Here is a 27,319-nt window from a genome sequence, read left to right as displayed (position 1 = left end):
CTCGGTTCATTTCAAAAAGCAACTTCTGGTTTCACACAGGACAGGGGACTTTGTCCTGTGTTTGTTTGAGCCATCCACCACCCTAGCCGGCCTCCGTATGTGGAATTTGGCTCATGTACTTCGTTAAGTAACTGTCTTGTTTCTTTTCACTATAATTACCACAGGCACTAAAGGTCGCCGCCTAACAACAAAAGTAAATATGGGTTGTTATGAACTGCTTGCATAATCAACCTATTTGCCCGTTTTCTGCGTGAGGTCCGTTGGTTAGTCCGTATGCTGCTTTGGACAAGAATTGAATTGATCATATAGGGGGTGTTTATCTGGTGTGCACACAAAATAGTCCAGTACTCAAAATAGAAAGGGGCACTTCATTTTAACATGAAGTTTAAACCTACAGTATGTTGGTCTGTATCAAATCATTTGGGTGAGTTCAGGTGTGCACACAAAATGGTCTAGGGCTCACCAGAAACTTCTTAAGGCACATGTCTTCAATTAAATCTGTAAGTAAAACGGTTAATCAATGGCAGTACTGTACTTTTAAGCATGTTCACTTGATGCTCTCTTAAAACATTATGTGGGCAGCATGGAATTTCCTTCTTTTTCCTTGTTTTCACTGATAACCAACTCATGTCTCATGTTGTTGTTATTCCTACAAAACTTCATTATAGATTGTGATCAATTTCCGTCTTTTGAGCAGAGTCTGCATCACGCGGACACAGCGATCTGGGCGCCGGCAATCCATTTTGATAAGTCTGCTCTTTTTTTATCAGTAGCATTTGAGACAGAATGAAATGGGCATAACGTCTCTTCTTCTCTCTACTTTTATGCTTAATTGAATAACTAAGTGAAAAGTGTGATGGTCAAAATTAGAGCATGAACCAATCCAATCTTGCTTTTATCTCTTTTTCTCCAAGGCTACTGTATGACCTTTTCTTCCTGTAATTGGTTTACAGAAAGTCTCTCACAGCTGCTCTGAAGCTTGGTTAGATAAGTAAGGGCCGTTCCAAATGTCTGTTTTATTCCCCCATGTGAGCACTGAACTTGTAGCAGTCTTTCAAGCAATGTCAAGCATGGTTAAAAAAAACAAAAAAAGTGTAGACTTTCAAAGTTCATTGAGGCTAATTGATTGTTCAGCTCAGAAAATCAATCAGAATCAGATTTCCAAATGAGGTTTTGTGTGGAGCTAATTTGTTTTGTAGATCTCAAGTCATATTGAGAGGTGAAATTGTTCTGCAATCCAGGCGTGACCATAAAGCACCCGAAATGCTTAGAGAAATAACTGAGCCCTGCTTGACTGGGTTTTGTCATTTACAACGTTCTCACTCCCAACCCGTCAAATACTGACGCTTCGTCAGTTGCTCTCAGCGCAAAAAAATTATCCCTTGGCAATCTGGAACACAGCAGCTCGGCCGCCGCGCTAAGATGACGTAGTATTAGTATACGTAGTATTAAGAGAGTAGTAGTACGAAAGACCAAAAATCCATATAAGGAGTTTGGTTGGGGTGGTGGATGGGTAAAAACAACACAGGACTTTGACCCAGGAAGTTGAGGTTCTTGTCCCGCGTGTCACTGAAACGTACATTTTTGTAACCCCACCCACAATTTTTCTTCTAAACCTGTCACTTAACAGGGGTGGGGCTAGAAGGGGGGCACAGGGTGCACTGACCCCCCCCCCCCCCAAAAAAAAAATTGTGATCCCCCCTCCAATCAATTGGGCTAGAATCCTGTCAATCTGACAATTATGCTTTCCATTGGATACACGATTTTTAAAAAAAATGAAAACAAGTGAATCTAATAATGAATGTGATGTTTTATTAAGCAGATTTACATTGTGTTGTTCTATCCTATACAATAGTTATTTCTAAGCAGTTTTTCTATGCTATATTCTGAGCTCAAGATGTAGCCCTCAGCTAACTAGCTAAATGATTCCAATGCAGAATGTCCCACAGAATGGGAGCGGGGGGTAGGACAGAGAGTGTTTTCAGTTTGGTTTGAGTGAGGGTCAACAGTGCGTGACTGATGATTTTTTTGACTAATTCATTTAATAAAGCAAAGGCAGCGGCTGGTAATTTTCACACCAACCCGATTATCGGTCGTCGGACAGTCTGGCAAGGTTGGTGAGGTTGGTGTGTTCCGTGCCGTCAGTCGGAGGAGCCGTCGGCTTTAATTTGGGCCGATTTTACTCATTGAATCGGCGGGCGGGCAGTCGGACTCAATGACCAAACTGATTGGTGGAGTGCTAACCCTTGACTAGCAAACCAGAGCCCTTATGTTGAAACACTTACCGCAAATGACTAGCGGGATAAGCGTGACCTCTCACAATCGGACAAAAACTTCCTTTTCTGCTGACCTTTACCTTTATAATGTTGGAATTTCTGGATTACCAGTGGGATCTATACACGTCTACGGGAAATGATTATTCCGTTATTTGCTCTATGAAAGTCAAAGACAAAAACTAAGGACATTTACTTCATATTTTTAACCAAACAAAACATAGATTTTTTTGGCACATTGCGCATCACCACAAGCCTGTAAACATGGAGGCCTCAATGAAGAGAAAGGATAACCTATTTTATACAGTAGGTTTAAAACTCAAAGGAGAAAGTAGTAGCGTTTGTGTTGCAGTCGGCTCATAAAATGAAATGGGAACCAAAGTCATTAAAAAAGAAAAACTATATATACTGTATATTTTAAAAAATCTGATTCATTTAAAAATGTAATCGTGAACAGGGTGAATCGAGATTGCGATTTTATAACGATTAATTTTGCAGGCCTAGGTAGAGGTGGGGTCATTTTCTCATACACAGTAAGTACATCTATAGAAATTAACTCCTTTTTGGAGCCCCCTGCTGGAAATTAGATGCATTACTTTTCCCAATCATGTTAATTTGAGAATCCAGAGTTGTCATTATAAGAGATAGTACAGCGAATCATCCCTCCATCTGTACAGTCTGAGCAAACCTTTAACTCCCTCAGCGTTTCAGTGTCTCAGTGTTCACTGCTTTTATTTGGGGACTTGCATACCAGAGGCTCACTCAGGAGTCTGAGCTGACTCTGAGAAATGACTCACTTGGCTTGACTGTGAGGCTGATGCTAGGCATGTCAAAATGAATCACGCCATGCAACACATGGCACAAACTGTTTTGTTTGCCGGGCTACTGTTCTTGGCTCATAGTGATGCCCGCTGCCCATGACCGACACTGGCACCCAATGATGAGTGGAGCATGCAGGTGTTCTAAAGTTCCAGTCCCGAGTCCTTCAATGTCACTAGAGAGACGCACTGTCTCTCTGGAACTCTGCAGTTTTATAGGCCAATTTCACGAAATAGACTGAGCTTTTTTCCTTGACTTTCACTTCAGTGGTTCTTTAGAAAAATATCAGGAGTAGATTGTGATATCTGTTGGATTTAAAAGGGATCTGGATCTGTAGGTGCCAATTCCTGTTTTTCATTCCTAACTCGTTCTTTGGCTATGACAGTACATCATACTGTACCATGTGTCATTTTACCTACAGTTAGATAAATCCCCTCTACGTTTACACTTAATAGTTAGGGATCTCTTTGAGGATGTGATCTTGAATGTAAAAGTGAGAACTTGTATTAATATTTTATGTTTTACATTTTATCTTTTTTTTGCCGTGCTAGCGGTATGACTCTAGGGATAGGCTGTTGGTTGGTCAGTCAACCACTTTTTCTTCGGAAACAGCTCGTGTATTTTTGATTTCCAAGGAGTGCAGACCAAAACGCCTCCTGATTCCACTGGATATACCTACAACCAATCACAGCAACACATTAGGCTCGTTCAAGTTGAGCAGGGTCAGCGCAGAATCCATCAACCAGCAATCGCCTGGGTAAATATGTGTCCGACGAAGAAAACGTTTTATATAAACTTTTTAATGTTCTTGAATTTGAGGGGTTTTAATTGCTAACTCATTTAAAGGTTTATTCTGTTGACAGAACACATGTTGTGTGGCGGATGGAGACATTTAGAAGTCAGAGAGACTAAATCTAATGTGTGTTGTTAATCAAATCTGCAACAGATCACATGTAGAGCATTTTAACAGCTACTCTTATGAAAGCTCTTAAAGCAATTTTAATGAAAACTTGTGCTCTGTACAAGCTGATATAGGGGTTTGATAACAGTTGAATGAATTGAAACTGGACCTTACAGGATGTGAGTGTTTCTGTGACTTAAGGCAGCTGTAAACTGTCCGAATTGACTGTGGGTTTTTGGTCACCGCCACAAAATAATGGCGGCCTGGTAAAAACATCTCTCAAATTACAGCAAAACAGTCTGCTAAAATGTGTTTCTGAAAACATTTAAGGCAGGTAATAGGTAATACAGTAACATAATTGATACATTGAGACACTGCACTAGTCATCTTCTCTGAATACAGAAAGGTTCGGTATTTTCCCTACAATAGAGAAAGTGTGGTTTCTGGTAAACACTGGAAATAAAAAAAAGAAAGTGACAAAGCACTGACAGGCGAATTTGTTGTCATACTACTACAAAGTGTCTCCGCTGTTACCAAAAAAACAAACATGTCTGGGCTCAAATGGCTCCCCAGTCAGGTGGATGGTGTATAAAGGTAATGGTGGGGTGCTGCCGTGGCCTCGGCACCGCGCTCTGGTGTCTGCTAACCCAACATCGTCCCCGAGCAGGTGCCAACGTAAGCAGCCCCTGAGCCATAAGTGAGCCCACGGAACAAATGCTCGATGGACAACATAATGTTGCTGAAAGGGCAGCATATTGCAGTTTTAATCATGCTGGGCTGACTTCTGATGCTTTTAGTGTGTTTGCGGTGTTTTGCCAACTAGACCTGCATTAGCTCAGGATGTGCTATAAGTACAACCCACAACCCCACCCCTGCAGTTTATCTCTCATAGCACCCCGTCAGTACGTATGTCAAAAATCGCACATAGTTTTGTTTTGCCAATTTTTACAACCAATTCTTTTCCCCAGAAGATATATACATCTAATTCTATTACCAATGATTGACCTGTATATTTTTAGTTTCTATGGTACCGCTGACTACATCAGATCTTTTTCCAGTAAAACAGAACGAAAGCAGAACAGCCATGTTCTTTACAATGAGATAAGTGCCAGACTGACTGACATGTGATGTGTGCATTGTTCTTAGAAACTAACCAGTTTTTAGAAATGTCTCATGATACAGTCTCACTAATATATATATATTTATATATATATATATATATATATATATATATATATATATATATATATATATGTCTATAGACGTGGGTTATTCAAATCATGTTTTTGTTAAAGAAGGAAAATTAAATAAGAAGTACTCAATATATTGAATCTGCACCCATGTAACCCCTTAACTGAAAGAGAGACAGATCAGGGACCCCCTACTATGTTTATTGTATAAAATGAAGTTGCGTATTAAACTGCCCCTACAATAACGTGTAGGGTGGCCTAAAGCCTTTATACATACATAAACATACATGTGGCACAGTGAATCTTCAGGATGAACTGTCTGTGGATGGCTACCTTACCTATAGGACAGTATGCATATCATTGGTGGGGATTTGTATTTGCTAATATGTTGGATTCATGTCAAGACTTGTTATTTTAAGAAAAAAACTTTCTAAAAATAACATTGCCTTTAAGGACCCCCTAGACCCCCTGTTGAAGATCCCTGCTCTAGAGACAGGAGACGGCGTCAGAGCCGGGGAGAAACGTAATCAGGAGTTTAAGACAGCGTTTGGTGTTAATCAGCTGACCTGCTGCTTCTGTATTATGTCACCTCTGAGAAGATTTGCACTGACACGCGAGTACCCCCATGCAGCTTAAGCTCTCTGCCTCGCTGCTCTCCTTACTTTCTCCCATGCTTCTGCTGACACCAGAGCGGGGACAATTACCAGAGCTCAGAGTGGGATTGTGAAAAAAAAGAAGAAATAATGTGAAGATGAAAATATCAGACTCCAACTAATTCCTGTCGCCCATTTTGCTGAATAAAGAGCAGAATGTCCCTCTAATCAGAAATGATGGGCCCGTGGTAACACAGGGGGAAAAGCATATTCCGCTTCCAATGTGATGGAAGATGACTCTGATTAGATTAATAGTGTCTTGTGCTAGAGCAGTGTTCTTCAACAGAGGGGCCGCCAAATTACTGTTTAATACATTTCTTTCCCCGGTCATTAACATATATACATACATGAACAAGAACCCAACATATTATTGTAAAGCCTCCAATCCTTTGGGCTAGCTAGAATGATGTCAATCTGGCAATTGTGATTTCCATTGGATCAGAGGACTGTCATTTGGCTGCCTGTTCTGCCAAGTTTCCCAGCCATTGTCACATGACCAATTTATGTTTCCATGATGAAAAAATTCTGACACCATGGAAACAGCCCTGGAATAGTTTTGTTTTAGTGACAGACTGAGCCTATTTAAAATGTGTATTGTACCATTGTACCTGACACCAGCCATTCTTTCATACCTCCTTCCACTTGCATTTGTTTTTCACACTCATTTCCCAAAAAGTTCCATTTTCTTTACCAAAGACTGGCTTGTTTCCCACTCACACATTTCAGCCGGGTGTCTGTCACTTGTGGGCTACAGACCATCAGTCCACCCACTTCCCTCTAGCAAGATAATGATTCTGTCAGGTATAAACTTCTCAACTCCTCTTTTAGTTTGGCATCGTTACCAGTTCGTAACAGCCAAGCAGGAAGTAAAACAGCAAGAGCATCCAGTCAATTTACAAAAAGCCACCCCACAATATGGTATTTGTCTCCTTTACAAAACCATGGACAGCAAGAAATTCATCTTGGAGGTTGAAAAACATAACATGACAACGCCAGAGAAGACATGGAGTTTAACTGCAGGAGTGCTTGGAGTGGAAGGTAGATCCTAGTTTAATAAACACGTGGTTGTGTAAAGTACTTGTAGAGACAATAAAACTGGTGAGTCAGGCAGAAAGATGGCACCGATGTGGAGTGGCGGAGGACGGAACTAAACCGTGGTAACCCAATGCAAACAAGGTTTCAAAAATACATTTCATGGATGCTGTATTGCAGGTTTAGGTTATACACGGTATACTGTATTCACACAAGTCCATGTTACACACAGGATACTGTATTCACACAGCTCCATGTCATACACAGTATACTGTATTTACACAGGTCCATGTCGTACACAGTATACTGTATTCACACAGCTCCATGACATAGACAGTATACTGTATTCACACAGCTCCATGACATAGACAGTATACTGTATTCACACAGCTCCATGTTATACACAGTATACTGTATTCACACAGCTCCATGACATAGACAGTATTCTGTATTCACACAGCTCCATGTCAGACACAGTATACTGTATTCACACAGGTCATACATAGCATACTGTATGTTTCCCCGTTGTTGCGGCTGCTGTTGTCCCCCAGAGCAGGCTGTTGCAGCCCAGTTTCCTGGCAGTTTGTGAAATGGTCAGGTTCCCATTTCGCGGTGACCACCGTCGTCAAACTAGCAAAAGTGGACTTGCACTTAGATCATTATAATATGGCCCTTTATTGGACACCAAGGAGGCTATTTGTGATATTCAGTCATTGTTTAAGGTCCTAGCCACTTCCCACATACACAGCAGCTACTGCCATGTCTCCCTAATTAATGAACACTAAAGCTACATTCTTCTAAACCTAGTCCCCTCAGAGAAATGGAAATTCTTTGATCATCTCCCAGATTGTCATTATGGGCTCCCACTGAATTAACCCTCCATGTATTAATGATGAGATGTGAAAAAATCCGATTCTGTCGAAAAAAAATAAAATAAAAACTTTACTGCTTTGCTACTATTTTCATCAAATATATTTTATTATAGTTTCACAATCCTTCTTTTCTATAATCAGTGCTACATATTAGTGGATTTCTCTTTTGGTTTTACTGGGGCTAGTCTGTGTGTCAGTGCAATTCCACTGCTTCCACTTTTCTGTCTGTCTCTGTGTTATACAGCATGATGGGATGTCAGAGACTCTACAGTCTTTGTTTTTATTGCACCCTTGCTTACACTGTGATAAGCTCTAACCCCCAGTGCAGGCTCCACGGACAGCCAGATAGTGTTTGCTTCGCTTGACTTCCTCAGGAGCTGGCCTGAGAGACAGATGCACCATGGGAAGGATGGAAATGGGGCAAATAGGAGATCTTCGTGGTTGCTCTTGAAATTCCTAACACAGCCCATTCGAACGGATACTATGGTTTATGGGAGAATTACCTCAACGTTCAAAGACTTAGAAAAGCAGCATTTTTCCCTTGGTTTATAAGTCCCATTTTATAAAAAAAAAAAAAAAGTGAGGTTTCTATGTCTTTTTTTTTAAGACATAGAAACTTTTCGTCTTTTCGTTTTAAAACGAGCCGTCGGGACTTCTGTAGAACAATCGTGCTGCTACTGTACTCAAACCATCCATGGTGTTCTGAGTGAGATCCAGTTTCTGAATGTCCTCTGCCTTCAGTCTCCGGGTGAGCTGATCAACATCTGCACGGCTTTCTACGTCCCTAGCCGAGACGAGGTGGCTAACCATAGCACATGCTAGAGCTAGCATGCTAGCTCGTTCTCAATAGCAAAACACTGCTACAACAGCCACTAGTTGACCATAATCTCCAAAAGAACTACTTCCTGTCCCTGTTGTGCAGGTATTCCACAAGTGGCCCTGGTCTAGAAGAAGTCTCCAAGCTAATCCTGCCTTGTACTGACCAAAGCTGGAGAAAGAGTTATCTAGCTGATGGGATCTTACCGAGCTACTGAGGGAGAAGGCTCACTCTGTAGCTAAAACAGAGACTGCAGCAATGTGCAGTACACAAAAATATGGTGTTTTTTGAAAATGAAACCATGGAAACCTATTCTGGTACAACCTCAAAATACAATGTTGAACCTGAAGATGAGCAGAATATGAACGATTTAAGACAGTGCCATTTTTTAAAGAGTTATTTAAGCCTAATTTGGTGTTAGAATGAGGCTGCTGTCTTACACTGTGGGACTGTCTTCATGCAGGAAACCCCCCAAGGAGGATGAAACAAAGGCCAAGAATTACTGGAAAACCCAGATTTAAATCAGAAGGACTGTAGATGCTTTGTTTTTAGATGAGTCATCCATCAGCCAAATGCAAATGCCATCATTCAAAATGACAGCAAACGTTACACCTAGCAGCTCAGTGTCACGCAATCACCAATTTCCTTTTGGCGTTAGTTGATTTTCAGCATTTTCATAATATCCTTGCTTCTGACCAATTAACAATGCTCTCTGAAGAAGATAGCAGCGGGTTTCTCTGGACTGGGGAAACGGTGGATCCAGAATGGCTGGATTTGCAGCTGCCTTACAGACAGCGGTTGTTATGGTAACGTTTCTATCTCATGTCTTTGAAGCCGAGGAAGGATATAGTGTGCTTCTGTGAAATGGAGGCACCCAAAACTTTTCAGAGGGAATGCACAACATAATATGAGTGAGGTTTGTCTCAGCGTGCTGGGAAGGTCATTCCTCCCACAGTGCAGAAGTCCACTGATAGGCTCACAATCTCACTCCTGCCACTTGATTGGTTTATCACTTCACCTCACCTTGTAGCACCATATTGATCCTCTAGCTCTTTTTTCAATGCCATGTCACCTGCTCAGACAATGATAAAGCAATCCAATGGAGAGCTTCTGCACTTAAATGATATCTAAAGTAGTAGAAAACTTAGGCTATGTTCACACTTGGTGTCTTTTTACGTTTTGGACTAAGCTGTATTTTTCAAAAAAGTGTAGAGTGCTTATGTGAATGCCAACACCAACCGCCTTTTTGAAGTTGAAAAAAGTTAAACTTTTCTGAAAAAAAACCCCTCCCGAACCGACCTGTTGTTTCCAACAAGAAAAACTAGAGAAGGTGCCGATAGATAGACTCGTGCTTTTGTTTGAGCACAGCAAGTGATATGATATACGCTCCCTCTCTCTATCCATTCTCTAGCTTGCTTGACCACATTGTTTTATCTTGCACCGCACCCTATCATACAGTAGCGGTAGCTGTTGTTACAGAAGTGTGAGCATGGCTTTAAGTTACTTGAAAGAAAAAATGGACAGTGACATAATATGTGGCCCTTATTTGATCGTTTGACTTTCCCCATTCAGAATGATGTAGGTGCAGAGTTGCCTCTAGAAAGCTGTTCAATGTTTCTTGAAATTTCCATCGGTTTCAGTTCCATGCCCAACGTTTTGAGGAAGGCCTCATAACAAAAACTTAAGCGCAACAATTCATCTGATATCCTACAAAATTACGGAAACCGCCGGCCGGTCACATGACAGTCAAGTTTTAGTGGTCTTTACAGTTAGCCAAGAAAAGGTTACTGTGAGCCAGGTTTCATGAGCACAGTTCTAATCAGCCAGCCATATGTTTTAGCACCTGTGTGGATGTTCAGAGACATCAAGTTCAGGCACCAAAATGACTAGTTAAGATCATATAAAAAGATTTGGGTTTGGGTTGCAACAGCGGCCTCCTTTCTCAATGTTTTTAACTTTTTCTTATGTTTTTGTCCCTTTTTTTCAATGTTTGTCACTTTTTTTGACAGTTTCAACACTACGTAACACTAACTTATTAACTTTAGTTTTACAGTTATTTTTGGAATTTATGGTCAATAAACCTCATTTATGGGAGATTATACCTAATGTTTGAGTTAGAAAAGCAGAAATTAGGAATTATTTAGACTAAAATTAAAGGAATGTGTGTTGATGGATAATCACAGACTGGGATATATCAACTTTTACTCAATACTATTTCAAAACCACTTCAATTTTTATTCAAATGCTATGAAATTGTATAAGACACCCCAAAATGTATAGATTTTAGTAGAGATTTGTACTTGCCAAAGAGCGTTGTGTGGAATCAATCATGTTATTTTGGGGAATTACAATTGGGTAGGTAAAAAGAACATTGATATAGGAAAACGGGTCAATTTGACCCGAGGACAACATGAGGGCTAAGTAGTAGATATGAACACCTGATTCCTGTGTAAAAGCATCGTCTTTTCCCCTTAACTTCTTCTGGGACACGAACGCCGCTCCACCACTTGAAAGCCCTGTGTTTTACAACCCATCCACCCAAAAAATGTTGATGAGTGCAGCTAAACGTTGGATTCTGCTCTGAGTAGTCTTAGTTTGGAATCCCATTAAAGGGTGAATGTCAGGCGTGGCGTTTGTGCCACCATTTCCCTGATGGTTGAAACGCGTGATTGCATCTGAACTGTATGATTAAATGGAACAACATCCAAGCCAGCTGATCCTCAAATGGATCTATTGCAGCTAAACTATCTGAAAGCCTTAAAGCTATAGTCGAAAACAACAGAGGTTATCTATGCAAACTGGTTGATGTTATGATGTTACTGGACATAGTAGATTCATAATCTTGGGCAATTTCCTCAAGGTTTGCAGTTTTTTTTATCAAACTATGATTTTTAAAACATGCAATTCAATTCTTATAATGGCACATGGCCAGATTTTCAAAATGAAATAAGTGGCAACTGTGCACACATGATTTACAACAACAATGCTGAAAAGTTGCAGGAAAGTGGATTTTTCTCTATAATTGCGGAGGCATGCATATGATATGTCAAATAATTGGAAATCAAGGAGCGTTTTTTGAGTTTTATGGATTACCCTGCATCTCGCAACGCGGCTGGGATTGTGGAGGCCATCTACATAGGATTTATGTATGTGGTCTTAAAAACATCCTAGTTGTGGCACAGATCTTAAGACAGTGCATCAAAGAGACTCAACCCTACGCAGCCTATACACTGCTTGGCACACACATTCAATTTAGGGGTTGTGGAGTGTTGTTCCCTGAACCGATGTGTGACATCATTCCTGAAGAAAAAGCAGCGTGTCCTGGCTCTCAGCAGAAACTCTATACATGTCTTAACGTTTTATGGTATGATTGCACTTTGTTTCTGAGTTTGGAGAGGCATCTCAACAGACTGTAGGTCCAACACTGATTTGTCATTGTTACATTTAAGTTGAATTTTTCTGTCTATTGCTCCAAGACAGCCGTGCCACAATTGGATTTCATAAGGGGGAATGTAATTTATTAATTCATTTATTTATTTAGCATGTTTGTTTAGTCCATATGTACTCGTGCTGTGATCCTTAAGTAGTAGGCCAGGTCTTAACTGCTACAATGAGTTTATTATTTTTGGGTTATATCAAACTCCGCCTATGGTGAATGTCAGTCATCCTGGGGTGACAGCACAGTTCCTGGATCTAAAAGACACTTTGAATTGCCTTGTCTTGCCTTTCATGAAGTTGGATGAATTGTAACAGACACATTTGAAAAAGAACAGTCACAATTGGTGCTGAAGAGGCCGTGACAGCCTTTCTTTAAGTTTCAAATGCGTAATTTTTTCCAAAAACCCTGGCTCCTGCCCTCCCCATGGGTTATTTTCTTAGACTTGAAGGTGCAGTGAGCGAGGCTGCGAGAAGATTGTTGATATTAGAACAACTGTAAAACAAATAAAACCCCCAGTTTCAGAAGCTTGGCCCCCCCAGATTCACTAACATGCTGTGTCGTCCCCCCCCGCCCCCCACCATCAAATGTTTCTGATTGGCTGGAATTATGTTTTGTGGCTGTGCCGTCCTTTCTGTTTGACCAATAAGGCCTAATTAAAAAGACTTCAGATACAGTATTAGGGGACCACTAAGGTCTATATAAAAGAGACTTCAGATATAGTATTAGGGGACCACTAAGGTCTATATAAAAGAGACTTCAGATACAGTATTAGGGGACCACTAAGGTCTATATAAAAGAGACTTCAGATATAGTACTAGGGGACCACTAAGGTCTATATAAAAGAGACTTCAGATATAGTATTAGGGGACCACTAAGGTCTATATAAAAGAGACTTCAGATACAGTATTAGGGGACCACTAAGGTCTATATAAAGAGACTTCAGATACAGTATTAGGGGACCACTAAGGTCTATTAAGGATTAAACAGAGGGACTGTCTAGTAGGAACAGTATAGGACCACTAAGGTCTATATAAAAGAGACATCAGATACAGTATTAGCGGACCACTAAGGTCTATATAAAAGAGACTTCAGATATAGTATTAGGGGACCACTAAGGTCTATATAAAAGAGACTTCAGATACAGTATTAGGGGACCACTAAGGTCTATATAAAAGAGACTTCAGATACAGTATTAGGGGACCACTAGGTCATATATAAAGAGACTTCAGATACAGTATTAGGGGACCACTAAGGTCTATGTAAAAGAGACTTCAGATACAGTATTAGGACCACTAAGGTCTATATAAAAGAGACATCAGATACAGTAATAAGGGACCACTAAGGTCTATATAAAAGAGACATCAGATACAGTATTAGGGGACCACTAAGGTCTATATAAAAGAGACTTCAGATATAGTATTAGGGGACCACTAAGGTCTATATAAAAGAGACTTCAGATACAGTATTAGGGGACCACTAAGGTCTATATAAAAGAGACTTCAGATACAGTATTAGGGGACCACTAAGGTCTATATAAAAGAGACTTCAGATACAGTATTAGGGGACCACTAAGGTCTATGTAAAAGAGACTTCAGATACAGTATTAGGACCACTAAGGTCTATATAAAAGAGACATCAGATACAGTATTAGCGGACCACTAAGGTCTATATAAAAGAGAAATCAGATACAGTAATAAGGGACCACTAAGGTCTATATAAAAGAGACATCAGATACAGTATTAAGGGACCACTAAGGCCTATATAAAAGAGACATCAGATACAGTATTAAGGGACCACTAAGGTCTATATAAAAGAGACATCAGATACAGTGTTAGGGAACCACTAAGGTCTATATAAAAGAGACTTCAGATACAGTATTAGGGGACCACTAAGGTCTATATAAAAGAGACTTCAGATACAGTATTAGGGGACCACTAAGGTCTATATAAAAGCATCCAAAGAGCACCATGTCATGGGACCTTTAAAATTGTATTCCAGAGCCACATGAGCTATTATGTTATTATCTCTTTTGAAATAAAAGTGGAGGGCCTCTTAAGTAAGACACTTACTTTATTCCTCATTGTAGTTTAACACCCCCTTCATTTAAAAAAAAGAAAAAAGATTTTAATTAGGGATTCTGTCTGTATACAACTCAAAGTCAATGCCTGTCTTCGTTAATAGGCCAAAACTGACAGAGACAGATACAGGGAGAGAGAGTGGAAAACAAAACAAGACGGGAAAGTTAAATGTCAAAGTAGAGGGGAGACAGAGATGAGCATTAGGGAGAGATAACTAAAGAAAAAAGGAGAGAGTGAAGGTGAGGAGCAGAGGTTAGGGCACATTAGGAAGGGAACTGAGAGAATAAAGATAAGAGGTCGGCAAAACTAAGACTAAGAATAACCAAGGGAGGGATGTTCAAAGGGGCAGAGGAAAAAGACGAGCCCAGATAAACTGAGATAAAGTGGCTTTAGTTGGGAGGAATATTTTGAGTTGGAGAGGTAATGGTAGGGTGAGATGTGGCCGGCGGGGAAAAAAAGGGAACGACGGACACATGAAGGATGCAATAAATGAGAGAGGACTTTACTCCAGGGAGGCAGACAAGGAAGGAGCGGCGGGAGGGGGGAAATGAAAGTGGGGAGGAAATGATTCAGATATAGAGAAATGGAGATGGAGACAGAGAGCGTGAGAGGGACTGTGATGAGGCAGAGTCACAGAAAGAGAGAAAGAAGGAGGAAGATGTCCAGAAGGAGCACAGTAGGCCTACTGCAGTCCGCTCCCTAGTGTGGCCTTGCAGCTGCAGCATGCCATTTACACACGCAAACTCAACTCAACTCAACATCTTACTCCACTTCCTCTTATTCTCTGATGGCCTTCCTCTCTGAAATGTAAAATGTGTTTCACACAGTACTGATAACTTAAAGCTTAGGGCGTGGTTTCTGTTGCCCCCATGAGGAATCCTAAGTAATGACAACAACACTGTTGTTGCATCCACATGAAACAGTAGTTCATTAATATGACAAAAAGTTAGGCACTGAAGCTTTAGTTGCAAATAACCTTGGCTTTTTTTCTTACTTTGCTTACGTACTTACTTTTTCCAGCCATGGTAGTTATAGGGGCAGTAATGTTTAGCCCATGCTAAACATGAACTCTTTGTAACTTTATAAATGGATAATAGCGTTTCCATGTGCAGTACATGTGCAAGTGGTGCAAGTTCTGCCTGACTTATTACACCTTGACTACACAGCATGTGTTAAGAGACATATACTGTGGTAGAGAGGCACATCACTGACTACGTTTACATGCAGATCATTTCGGGTTTTGCCCTTATTCCAAAAAAGACAGTATTCCGACTGCCTACCAGACATTAGATGACTTTGAAAAGACTTTGAAAAGACTAAAGTCAGACACCATCTCACATCTAAAGACAATCATCTCACATCTAATGGCAAATACTGTCATAATGTGTAAAGACTAGGGATCTTGCAGGGTCACACATTGCAAGACTACAACTAGAATTGTTTTGAAAAAATGTAACCAAGATAGCAAGCTACCGCTACCGTTAGCTGGCTAACTTTAAAGGTCCAATGACATGGTGCGCTTTGTATGCTTTTATATAGACCTTAGTGGTCCCCTAATACTGTATCTGAAGTCTCTTTTATATAGACCTTAGTGGTCCCCTAATACTGTATCTGAAGTCTCTTTTATATAGACCTTAGTGGTCCCCTAATACTGTATCTGAAGTCTCTTTTATATAGATCTTAGTGGTCCCCTAATACTGTCTCTGAAGTCTGTTTTATATAGGCCTTAGTGGTCCCCTAATACTGTCTCTTAAGTCTCTTTTACATAGACCTTAGTGGTCCCCTAATACTGTATCTGTAGTCTCTTTTATATAGACCTTAGTGGTCCCCTAATACCGTATCTGTAGTCTCTTTTATATAGACCTTAGTGGTCCCCTAATACTGTATCTGTAGTCTCTTTTATATAGACCTTAGTGGTCCCCTAATACTGTATCTGAAGTCTCTTTTATATAGACCTTAGTGGTCCCCTAATACTGTATCTGTAGTCTCTTTTATATAGACCTTAGTGGTCCCCTAATACTGTATCGGAAGTCTTTTTTTATATAGACCTTAGCAAAGCAGAGAAAGGGGAGGTAATCTTGCCATCTAAACCCATCTGAGCTCTCATTTTGTCAAAGGCAGAGCCAGATACCCAGGGCTCGGTTTACACCTATCACCATTTCTAGCCAGTGGGAGACCATAGGCAGGCTGGGGTAAATCACATTCATGTTAAAAATCTCAAAGTGAAATTTTCATGCCATGGGACCTTTTAAAGGAAAGATTTTCTGTTCTGCCGTACATGCAGGTGAATGGCAGCAGTACCTGGAGGTGTGTTTATACACCTGTTAAACTCTTGTTGGATGAAGCAGTTTAGGAGGGTAGAAAAACGGCCACTTTTCCTCTTAGCACAGCTTAGCAGAGCGCCATAGCAACCATAGCACACCACTGGGTCTAGCCTTTTCCTGCTTCCTGTTTGGTGCTGGAGGGAAGGCTACCTTTTGAGAATACGGTAGTGCGCCTTGACTCTCTCAAGACTTTTGGAAAGTGGTCTGCGACAGTGGAATCGCTTGAAAAGTCCTTTGGTGTAAGGTCAATATAATCATTTTACATGGCTAATGAAAGTAAATATTCCACTAATATTCCCATTTACATGCAGTCATGCATTTTTCACCCGTGGTCAACTTGTTGGATCATGCAAACACAGCGTCCCTTTGTCATTCCTTCAAACATCTTCTTGAAAACGTTGAGGTTGCGATGTTTGCACATATCCAAAAACCTTGTTAATAATAGCAACGCAAAGAGCAGGCTAGAGGCTGTAAACTGTCAAAAACTGTGGTAAAGACCCCGATTAGTCTATATCCAGGATGTACCACTTCCGGGATTACCCCGTTGCCAATGGAAATTCCACTGGATTTCACTCATTTAGGCTGGATATCCGTTGCCTTGGTCTTGACCGTTGCTCTGGTCCGCCAAAGACAATTTTGATTGGTTTAAAGGAATGCCAAAAAACCAGAGCAGGTTTTTCTGCCATCCCAGAATGCTGTGTGGACTTGCCAGACCCTCCTCTAAGGTCTGGCAATGCGAGACTAGACCCAGATTGAGAGGCAAATTATTGTATATGTTGCATTCATGTCCAAAGAATGTTTTTAAAGCCAGAATAAAACCAGTTTATCCCACATCTTAATGGGAAAATGCTAAATTCGGTAAAAGACCTTGTTAGGGATATCAGATATAAAATGCTGTTTAAGCCCAGTTCAGAACAAAGATTGGGAGGAGACAAGTTGAAATTGTAACTACTTGCACCGCTCCTTATGTGATGTGGATAACCTTAGTGATAGTGAGATGCTTGCTACAGTTACAATTCTAGTGATGAATCGGCAAAAACCCGTTTTATTTCCCTGAATCACAACGTTGTCGTAGGCGCTTGCTCCCTCTCTTTAGTCCCTCTCTAGCTCGCTCCACCGGACGTGCTTGCGGGCGCACGTTGAGTCTCCGTTAACAGATTGTAACAGATATAAAATGGATTATGGATCATTTTATTGTAGCTGACTTTACAAGATGACTTTGCTGTTGGCTGTTGAAACATGTGACATCTCTTATGTTCTAAAACCAGCCTCTGGGACTCTACCAACAGCTAAGACGGGCCGGTTCAGACTGCTTTCCCTGCTACTTTCTAAAAATCTTTGATCTGAACTTTGCATGCCTTTTATTAAAATTCTAAATATTCTCAAATTTGGAATAATGGTGGAATATCAGTGTGCATTTAAAAATACTCTTCTATCACAGTCAAACTTATGTTATTCACCTTGCTCCAGTGCTAATCTCTTCACATTATTGAAGGCTGCCGTGGAGTTTAAGGCTTTCTGCTACTGTCCATGAAGCACTACATCCTTGAAGACTCTCACTGTCGAAGGACAAGAGTTTTGCAATTAAAACTAATGGTTAGTAAAATAGGCAGGAGCGTTGAGGGATTAATCAGCAGATATCCAACCTGTTCTTTTGTTTCTCTTTGAAAACCAGTGCTTGTCCTTCCCTGATTAAATTATTAATGTATTTCATCATAACCCTACAGCCTTGTTCAATTTAGTCCCATATAGCCTAACATTGTAAAATGAACATTGAACTGTATCTAGTTGGCCAGTAGAAGTATTCTTCCGTACATGGTATTCACAAGGATTCCATTAATATGATATTAGCATTTAACCAATAGCCAGCCGTTGTTTTTGTTCCTCTGTTGTTCACTAAACATTGCTACATTCCACTTCATTTAATATAATTGTAACTTGTTAGCCTGATATAATGTGTCATTATTTGCCATTATGTACAATTAGTTTTACAATGGCACAAAAAAAGGCTTCAATTAATTTCTCCAGGCATTGAAATTAGCTTACATTAATCAAGTAAAATAAGGTATTGCTTCCAAGTTTAGTTACTAAGCCACGTCTCTGGCATAGCCAGCGGGTCGAGAGAGAGAAAGAGAGAGAGAGAGAGAGAGGTCTGTAGATTAGAATTTTATCTAGCCCGTAAAATCTCAAAAGAGATTATGAAATAGCAGTATCTATATATATACACACACACATGTATATATACATATATGTATACTACTGACTGATCCTAACCAAGTACAGGCTCAGAACATGCACTTTCACCTACAATGTAAACCGGTCAATGTATACTGTACATAGACACACACACATATATATATATATATTATATAGAGAGAGAGAGAGAGAGAGAGAGAGAGAGAGAGAGAGAGAAAGATAGATATGTATGAAAACATTTATTTGAACAGATTCAAATCTGGAATCTCAGCATGCAAAGTGCTTTCAAAACTAAAAACGATCCTTTGAATTTGTGCTGGTCAATAATTTACAGTACAAACATGACACAACCTGAGAAACAACATGCACGCACGCACGCACGCACACACACACACACACACAATACACTTTATGTATAATTAAAGGTGCTCCAAGCAATGTTGGTTGAAGTTACTTCATGTTGATGTTCAAAGAATTTTCAAACAAAACAGACTAGCTTGACCATCCCTCCTCTTCATCCCGTCCCCTCCCACTCCCGCTCCCTTCTGTGCTTAGATAGTGAGGAGATGTTTTATACAGCGTGTTCTGGGGACAGGCAGCTAGCAGATAGTGAGGAGATGTTTTTTTACAGTGTGTTCAGGGGACAGGTAGCTAGCAGATAGTGAGGAGATGTTTTTTACAGTGTGTTCTGGGGACAGGCAGCTAGCAGATAGTGAGGAGAGTTTTTTTACAGTATGTTCAGGCAGTAGCACAGATAGTGGAGAGATGTTTTTTACAGGAGTTCAGGGACAGAGCTAGCAATTTGGGAGATTGTTTTTACAGTGTGTTGGGCAGCACTAGCAAGAGGAGATTTTTGACAGGTTAGTTCTAATGCTGACATTGAGGATTAGAGCCCGCCTCTTTTGTCATGCAATACAAATGTGACAGGTTAGGTTTACCTTATTCACCCTATATGTCCATGGAATTATACACTGATCACATGTCAACTTCACTTTATCCACTTACCATAAAGTCAGTGGCTTCATTTTCCCTCATCGTCATGCTAAATTACATGAAAGGATTCAGTGTTGTTGGGCCTATTCTTGATGATGGCTCTATAGCCACCAGTTGACATTGTCTTTCATAAACAGCTCTTTCCAATTGACAACGTAATTGCTCAACTGTTGACATGCAACTGAAAAGCTTAATCACTTAGAGAAAATGATCAGTTCCAGCTGCCATTTTGGTGTCAACTACCCTGACATGTGTTTGTAGATTACTAAAAGCTTGTTTTCAGTTGTGTGAGACTGGAGCACCAACACATTTTGCAATCAAAGGCACATATAGCTCTTTTGTTCAGAACTGAGTGTGTGAATTCTTTTAAAATGTTAGAGTTAAAAATACAAAGTTTCTGTGGAGCCGTATTTCAGAAGTTTGGACATTTTACATCGATCCGCTACTTTGATCTCACTAGAGCCTTGGAATGGAGCAAAATGTGTTACGAAGCCGGATACATGAACACAAATAGATAGTTAGACAGATGTTGCTGAAAAACAAGGCTACTGCAGGTGCAATTCGACGGACCTTTTAATTCAGTTGTTGCAATAATGAATTATAAGTCAATTGGGGATGCAGAAGGGGAGGGTGTACTTGACATATTGACACCATGTCAAACTTTTTTGTAGTGCTTTTTCATGCTAAAGTTTTGTCCTTCCATTACACCTGCTTTCTGCTAAACCACGGCCATGGACAGATGTGAAATAAGCAGAGATGGCAAAAGTACTTACTTTCCGTACTTAAGTAGAAGTACAGATACTTGTGTTAAAAAATACTCCGGTAAAAGTGGAAGTACTGATTAAACTTCTTTGCTCAAGTAAAAGTAACAAAGTACAGGCTTGGAAATTTACTTAAAGTATAAAAGTAAAAGTAGCCCTGAGAATGACAACCATTTTTTATGCAAAGCTACCTGGACCAGACAAATGTTACTAGAGAGACGCTGAGACACTACAGTGGACATGGAGGACATGTCTTTATATGGTAATGGCTACATTTTAAATGGATGTCTGCCAACAGGCCTAAAACATCACATATATGATTATAATGACAGAGACTGCAATGATTTGCTGTGAATTAATGCAGAATGCTGAATCTGTTGATTTGTCTTAGTCGTGCGTCAAATGCAACGCAGGCCTACAGTAGATCTATTCCCATCCATTTAGATTGAATATGGTATTGATGAAGTAAACAATAATAATGATAACTCCAGTGAAATTATTTGAGAGTTGAGAACTAGATTAGGATTGGATTAAAGCTGATTCTGGTTTCCAACTTGGCCCCAGGTGTGTCTGTTAAAACAGACGGAGACAACTTCTCTCTAGCTAAGTTTCCATCCACTTGTCAATTGAATTACAGAATCTGAAGTTGGTAACAGGTGAAGAACCAAAACCACTAGCTAACTTACTTTAAATGTGAAGAACTATAGACCAGTAACAGGCTAAAGTGAACTGACAACATGAGTTATACGACTTACAGTTCTCAAAGAGGCACACACACAATCTCTGAGCTGATTATCCTCCGGACAGCTCTCCTTTTCTTTTCTCTCACTTTTTTCTCCGTGTGGCGCGCGCACCCGCTCGCGGTGTGTAGCGCGTGTCCGCGCTATTTTCCGACATGACAACCTCTTGTAAAAACTAAAGTAACGAGCCAATTTTTAAATGTAAGGAGTAGAAAGTACCGATATTTGTGTTAAAATGTAAGGAGTAGAAGTAAAAAGTCGCCACAAAAATGAGTAGTAAAGTAAAGTAAAAATATCAGAAAAATGTACTTGAGTACAGTAACGAAGTATTTGTACTTCGTTACTTCCCATCTCTGGAAATAAGTAAATACACAGTACGAGTATCTGCCTGCTGTTTCTCATAATCCCCAAGCCTTTTCATTCAGGTCTGTGGCTTAATGCATCACATATTATTTAAAGAAAGGCTTCAAATGTTGGCTGAAAAGATTTTTTTGAGACACATTTATACAATTCTCGGAAGAAGCATTTGAAGGGACCAACGTAGTTTCTCTCTCTTTTGTTGTTTAATCCAAAAATTCAGACTATCATGTGGGGATGGGACGACTCGTGCCTTTGTCATCCCCCTCTAAGCACACAAGACCACACATCTCTGACAGCACAAAGCCTGCAGTAGCACGCACACAGACACGCACACACACGCACTACGGTTTCTTTTAGACGCATTCAATAGTGGCATATTATGCACCTTTTAACAAATTTATACCTGAAAACACACAAATATACACACGCAGATGCAGTTGTTGTGTTTTGCAGCCATATGGCAAGAATCCATGTTCATCTTATTCAACATTGTCTTTTCCCTGGCACAGCACATAGTGCTTGGCCTGAAACACATGTTCACAGTCTTATTATGAGGATCCCCTGGGCGCGTGGCACGTCTTCCCACAAGAACCATCCGAGGGCCTCTGGAGAGCGGCTGATGTGTTCAAAAGGTTTGTGGGGATAGTGAGGCTCAGCTAGAGGTGGAAAGGTCCTGGAAGTCTGCGAGGCCGTCACACGGACATGGGACGTGAGGACTGAGGGAACAACGGGGATGTCAGGACACTGTGTATAGGAGCAAATAAGAGACATAAGTATTTGAGTTTTTTGAATGAACAGCCACTGAATTTTTAAAACCATTTGTTTCTGAATTCACCTCTTTGGAAGTAAAATGACATTTCTGGTGTTGCAACTTTCAAAGGAGCATTTGGAACATTTGTTTTTGTCACAATTTCAGATGAAAAAAAATCATAATCCCAAACTAAAAATAGATTCAGGTTGCTCAAATGCGATTGATCAAATTCAGATCTAAAAAATCAAACTGAAAAATGTGTAGAGAAAACAACAGTTCAAATTCAATAGGACAAATTTAGATAAAAAATCTAAACATTTCACGTAGCAACATCCGGGCTACCAAGAAACGGATAGGACAACAGTATTGAAGTTTTCCATGGCTGTTAAACGAATGTCCTCAATTTGCTTCCATAACTCTGGTTCTTTTCCAATCTGCACAGAGATTCAGTTTCTTGTCATCCCTCGTTGCTGATGCCTGTCGGAAAAGTGACGGCCACGCCTCCTGCACCCCCTCCCAGCCATGTGACTCAAGTCAAGCTTGTCAGGTTGCTTTAAACAAGCATAAGATTGTTTGCGGCGAGGGAAACGCTGAACAGAGACATGTATGCTAATGAGGAAGAGCAGCAGTCATTTAGCCAGGGAAGGAACACAGTACAGCAAACCACACACGGACTGATGGAAGAAAATAGCATTTATTATGTAAAAGGATGTATCCCCCTGTGAGCTCAGGTCAACTATGTGATGAATGCTAAATAATGCGTGTGACCACTTTCCTGTGTTTTCACATTTGCTCACTCACCTCTGACTGCATTCTGTAAGCCAAAGGTGATTATTAGTTTTGGATGTAACCAGATGGTTAAGTGTAATACATATGTTGTTGTTTAAATAATGTTCTCACTCCGCACAGTTAATTGTAGGGTTTGGTATCATATGTTTGTTTTGTTTGCAGATAACAATACTTTTAAAACAGTTAGCTGTCTAGCTAACGGTAGGCTAACGTGCAGTAATGTATGTCAATTCAACACACAGGTCCATAGCAGTATATTATATATATATATACACTACCGGTCAAAAGTTTGGGGTCACTTAGAAATTTCCATTGCACTCCATTATAGACAGAATACCAGTTGAGATCAGTTGCATTGTTTTTTTAACCAGGGCAGCAGTTTTCAGATTACATTATGTGCTCACATAATTGCAAAAGGGTTGCCAGTGTTTTTCTAGTTAGTTTTTTAAAATGATATCAGATTAGTAAACATAATGTGCCTTTGGATGATTGAATGAATGGTTGCTGATAATGGGTAATGTAGATATTGTATTAAAGATCAGCCCCCCTACTCAGATCAGCTGGTATTCTGTCTATAATGGAGAGGAATAGAAATTTGTAAGTGACCCCAAACTTTTGACCGGTAGTGTATATATGTATATAAATACTGTATATGCTTCCATTGCCTGTAACATTGGAAGATTGTAAAATGTATATGTTGTTTTTGGATTAGGACAATGCAAAATAATCAACATTCTTGAAAAGGTGCCAGTGTTAGCCAGTCGGCTAACTTTTAACTGTAGTCCATGTCTTTATGATGGGAGGAGGGTTAGTTAGGGTTAATTGGGTAGGTGTAGGGTTAACCCTAACTAGTCTAGTGCCAACTTTCTGTGGGTGCTAACCCCTGAGCCATCGTGCTGCCCTTTTGTTACAGACAACGGTGAAAGAAGTATTCAGATCCTTTACTTAAGTAAAATGACTGTATGACACTGTATACATACTCTGTTACAAGTTGAAATCCTGCAATGAAAATGTTACTTAAGTAAAAGTATGTAAGTGTCATCAGAAAATTAACTTCAAGTACTAAAAGTTCTCAATGCAGAAAAATGCTAACATTTTAGAATCTTGAAACCAAAAAACTGATTTTAGCAACTTATTTATATTGTTGGGTAGTTTAATTTAGAATACATTATTATGAATATATTAGGTATTTATTAACTACATGTGTTTTATGTGTATAAATCTTAATTTGTAAAGTAACTAATAACTAGTAACTACATGCTAGAAATAGAAAGTGGCATGAAAGGAAAAGACTCAAGTTGGTTGAGTAGAGGACTTGAGTAATATTATATTAGTTATATTTCACCAGTGGTTTCAAAGGACCAAACAGCAGTACAAACGTTTCACTGGCACCGAAATCTGCGTTATCATTCGGTCTGGTAGATACCGGTTGTTTTAGGAACGTTTTGGTACCTCCCATCACTCTGTCAACTTCTCACCCCCAGCTGTCTGTGAGTGGAGTATCACAGCTGACCACTGATCCTGGCAGACTTGGACTTCATGCCTTGGTATTTGCTCTGAGGACTTGCACAGTGCTTATCAAAGTGTCCCGCTTGCTGATTATGTTTCCAAAAGAGCAGAGACCAAAGCTGTGAATACAGAGACTGTTGGATCAGGCTTTGCACAGGGGCGAGGATGGCAGCGCGCTTTATCAGGAGAAAAACTAAGTTTCAAAGTGGCATACACAGCGTAGGTTACACAGTACTAATTATGCAAAGCATTTCCTCCCAACTATTACTCTGTGACCTTTGTATTCCTAACTGGTGTTTGGGAAAATGAAATTAGCTGTCATTGCAATTAGTTATTTTGTCACAGGCCTTAACAAGTATGTATGTTTGAGATAGAGAAAACCTAGTATTATTTTAATTTCATTGTACCTGAGGATGTTTTTCTGACATTAAATTGAACTAGAGAATGAAACTAATGCAGTTTAAACAGGCAGGCAAAACCAACCAAGGCCTATTTAATAGGAACAAAACCATTTTTTAAAGGGTTGAATGGGTCCGCAATACATATAGTGATAGTCAGGTCTGTCACAGGATGGACTCAAATGCACAACAGGCAACTCAAGTCATAAGATGTATTGTACAAAGTACAATCAGAGGCAAAAGTGTCCAAATCATCAAACAAGGGCAACAGGGCAATTCAAAGTGCTTTACATAAAATCAAAAGGCCGAGTAAACAGACAGGCAGGGTCTTAACTTATAGAAAGACAAGGAAGGAATGCTAGACCGCTGTCACAGAGGTATAAAACTATCAGATAACCAAGGCTGGTGATAGAGGGGGTATATACTGAGGGAGATGGGGAGACAATCACATACAGGTGGAAGACATTAGGGCGGGGCAGGTGATCACACAGACGGTAGAGCAAGAAGCAACCTGTAATGAGACACCGGCCCTTTTCAAAACCGCAAACTATACTAGCATTGTGTAGTGATTTTCCTAAAATGTAGCATGCAGTATGCAAACAAAAGCAAAATTTGCAGTATACCAGAAATACCCCAGATGTTGTACTAATTCGGAAAAAAAAATCTCCAGTCCTTAGAACAGTCTGTCTCGCCTACTGTATCCCACAATGCAAAGCGTTGGAAAAATAACAACCACCACAGCTTGCCGTTGTAGCCAACAACTGAAAACTTTTTACATTTTTTGTCAGCTACTTCATCACTAAATTAACTTTTGAATCTTTTTCATGAGCGGAATAAACTGTGTAGACCTTGAATATGGGCAGCTTTTCAAAAATTAATGGCAAACTAAAAATTTTCACCAACCTTTTCCATCGCTTTCCACCAGGACTGGTTTGGTGGCTGCAGGCCCAGCAAGCTTTCAGAAGGACGTCCGTCTCCATAGCCACGTCCTCCAGCTCTTCCTGGGGGACCCCAGGGCAATACAAGGCCAGGCAGGATATGTAATCACTCCAGCGTGTTCTGGGTCTGCCCTGGGGTTTCCTCCCAGTTGGTCGTGCAAGGAATATGTTCAAAGGGAGTAGTCCAAGAGGAATTCTTATCTGTTGCTTTACTGGTGCCTTTAAAAGCCAAGGAGCACTGTTTCTATTAGGAATTTCCTAAATGGTATTTTTGATGTGTTGGGAAATTACACTTTGACTTTAAGTTGTTATGTGCCAGACTATGTCTTGGCAGGACACTGTGACTTCCTGCTGGTGGCCACGCAAGTTAATGGGGACAAGACTTCAGGAGGTCGCTTTAGTACAAACTAAACAAATGTAAAATAGGAATTTGTGAGGTTTAGATGCGCTGGTATGCGGAATGTTTTACATGTCAGATGTTGCCAGGTTATCTGTTTCATCCTGTTTTGAATGTTATGCTAAGCTAAGCTCAGCTAAACTAACCGACTGCTGGCTGTGGCATCTATATACTGTACAGAAATGGAGTGGTATTTATCTTCTCATCCAACTCTGAGCATATTTCTCAAAATTTCAAACTTTTATTTGTATTCTTGATCTGAGTCTTACACTAACCTATTACGCAAAGCTTGTGACCATAGGCGTAGAACGGGAAGGTAAAGTTGGCCAAATGATATCAAGGGTTCCATAAACAGAATCCGAAACAGTGTTCGCATCTGCTGATGTGTTCAGTCTTACCCTCACTTGAGAACAAGACTCAGAAACACTTGAAGTACTTCACTTGGGGAGAATTCTTGATGTCAGTCAAGATGCAGTTGCTGTGAATAATGTACTTATTCAAAGAAGGCCTTATACAAAGATTGTAATTTCAAAATTCTCTCCGTTTACAGGTGATCCTGATTCTAACCAAGCTGTACGACTTTCATATTGGCAGCGTCACTGAGAGCACTCTTTGGAGGTGAGTACAAAGGAGAGTTTTATTCATAAAATATTTACAAGTAGATGTCTTTGAATCCTGCAATGCTGCTGGGAGTACCAAAGGGTAGAATTAGCCTTGGGCAAAGATCCTGTGATTGGCTTGATGTTTCGGCTAATTGGCCAGTCAGTTTAATGTATGTTCCAGTGACTTACAGCTAACACAATCTGACTTGGCCCAATGTGGTAAACCCTTAAAACAAACGTGGGGACTTATTCATCACTGTTCTCTCATTCACATCCATGTACAACTTTGAAACATCATTTTTTTTACCTCATCCACTCCTGCGGTGCTGCGAACAGAGTGTTCTGGCGTCATGCTCGGTCAGACAGGGCACTCAGTGTGGAGGATGCTGTTTGCCATGCTCTTGTTCTTGCATATTATCTGATGTACTCCCCTTCGTCACCACTCCCGGGAATAAAATGAACTCACACATGCACACACACTCCTGAA

The 27,319-nt window shown here is 40.2% G+C and overlaps 1 protein-coding gene and 1 long non-coding RNA gene across 2 annotated transcripts in view; one reads left to right on the top strand and one right to left on the bottom strand.

Moving 5' to 3' along the window:
* Window positions 1–27,319, top strand: part of LOC116694632 (VPS10 domain-containing receptor SorCS3-like) — a 314,801-nt gene that overhangs the window by 99,750 nt on the left and 187,732 nt on the right. Inside the window, 1 exon segment of the mRNA XM_032524420.1 lies at window positions 26,781–26,848. Within this exon segment, the coding sequence (XP_032380311.1) occupies window positions 26,781–26,848 (68 nt within the window).
* LOC116694813 (uncharacterized) lies at window positions 804–17,677 on the bottom strand. Its single transcript, XR_004333272.1, has 3 exons — window positions 17,537–17,677; window positions 17,357–17,361; window positions 804–816 (listed from the first exon to the last, which is right to left on the bottom strand). It is a non-coding gene; the product is annotated as an uncharacterized LOC116694813 (long non-coding RNA).

The sequence above is a fragment of the Etheostoma spectabile genome, chromosome 2, assembly GCF_008692095.1.
Source record: "Etheostoma spectabile isolate EspeVRDwgs_2016 chromosome 2, UIUC_Espe_1.0, whole genome shotgun sequence".
Taxonomy (NCBI): Eukaryota; Metazoa; Chordata; class Actinopteri; order Perciformes; family Percidae; genus Etheostoma; species Etheostoma spectabile.
The sequence above is the reverse complement of the archived record's forward strand: the minus strand, read 5'-3'. Positions and strand labels throughout refer to the sequence as shown.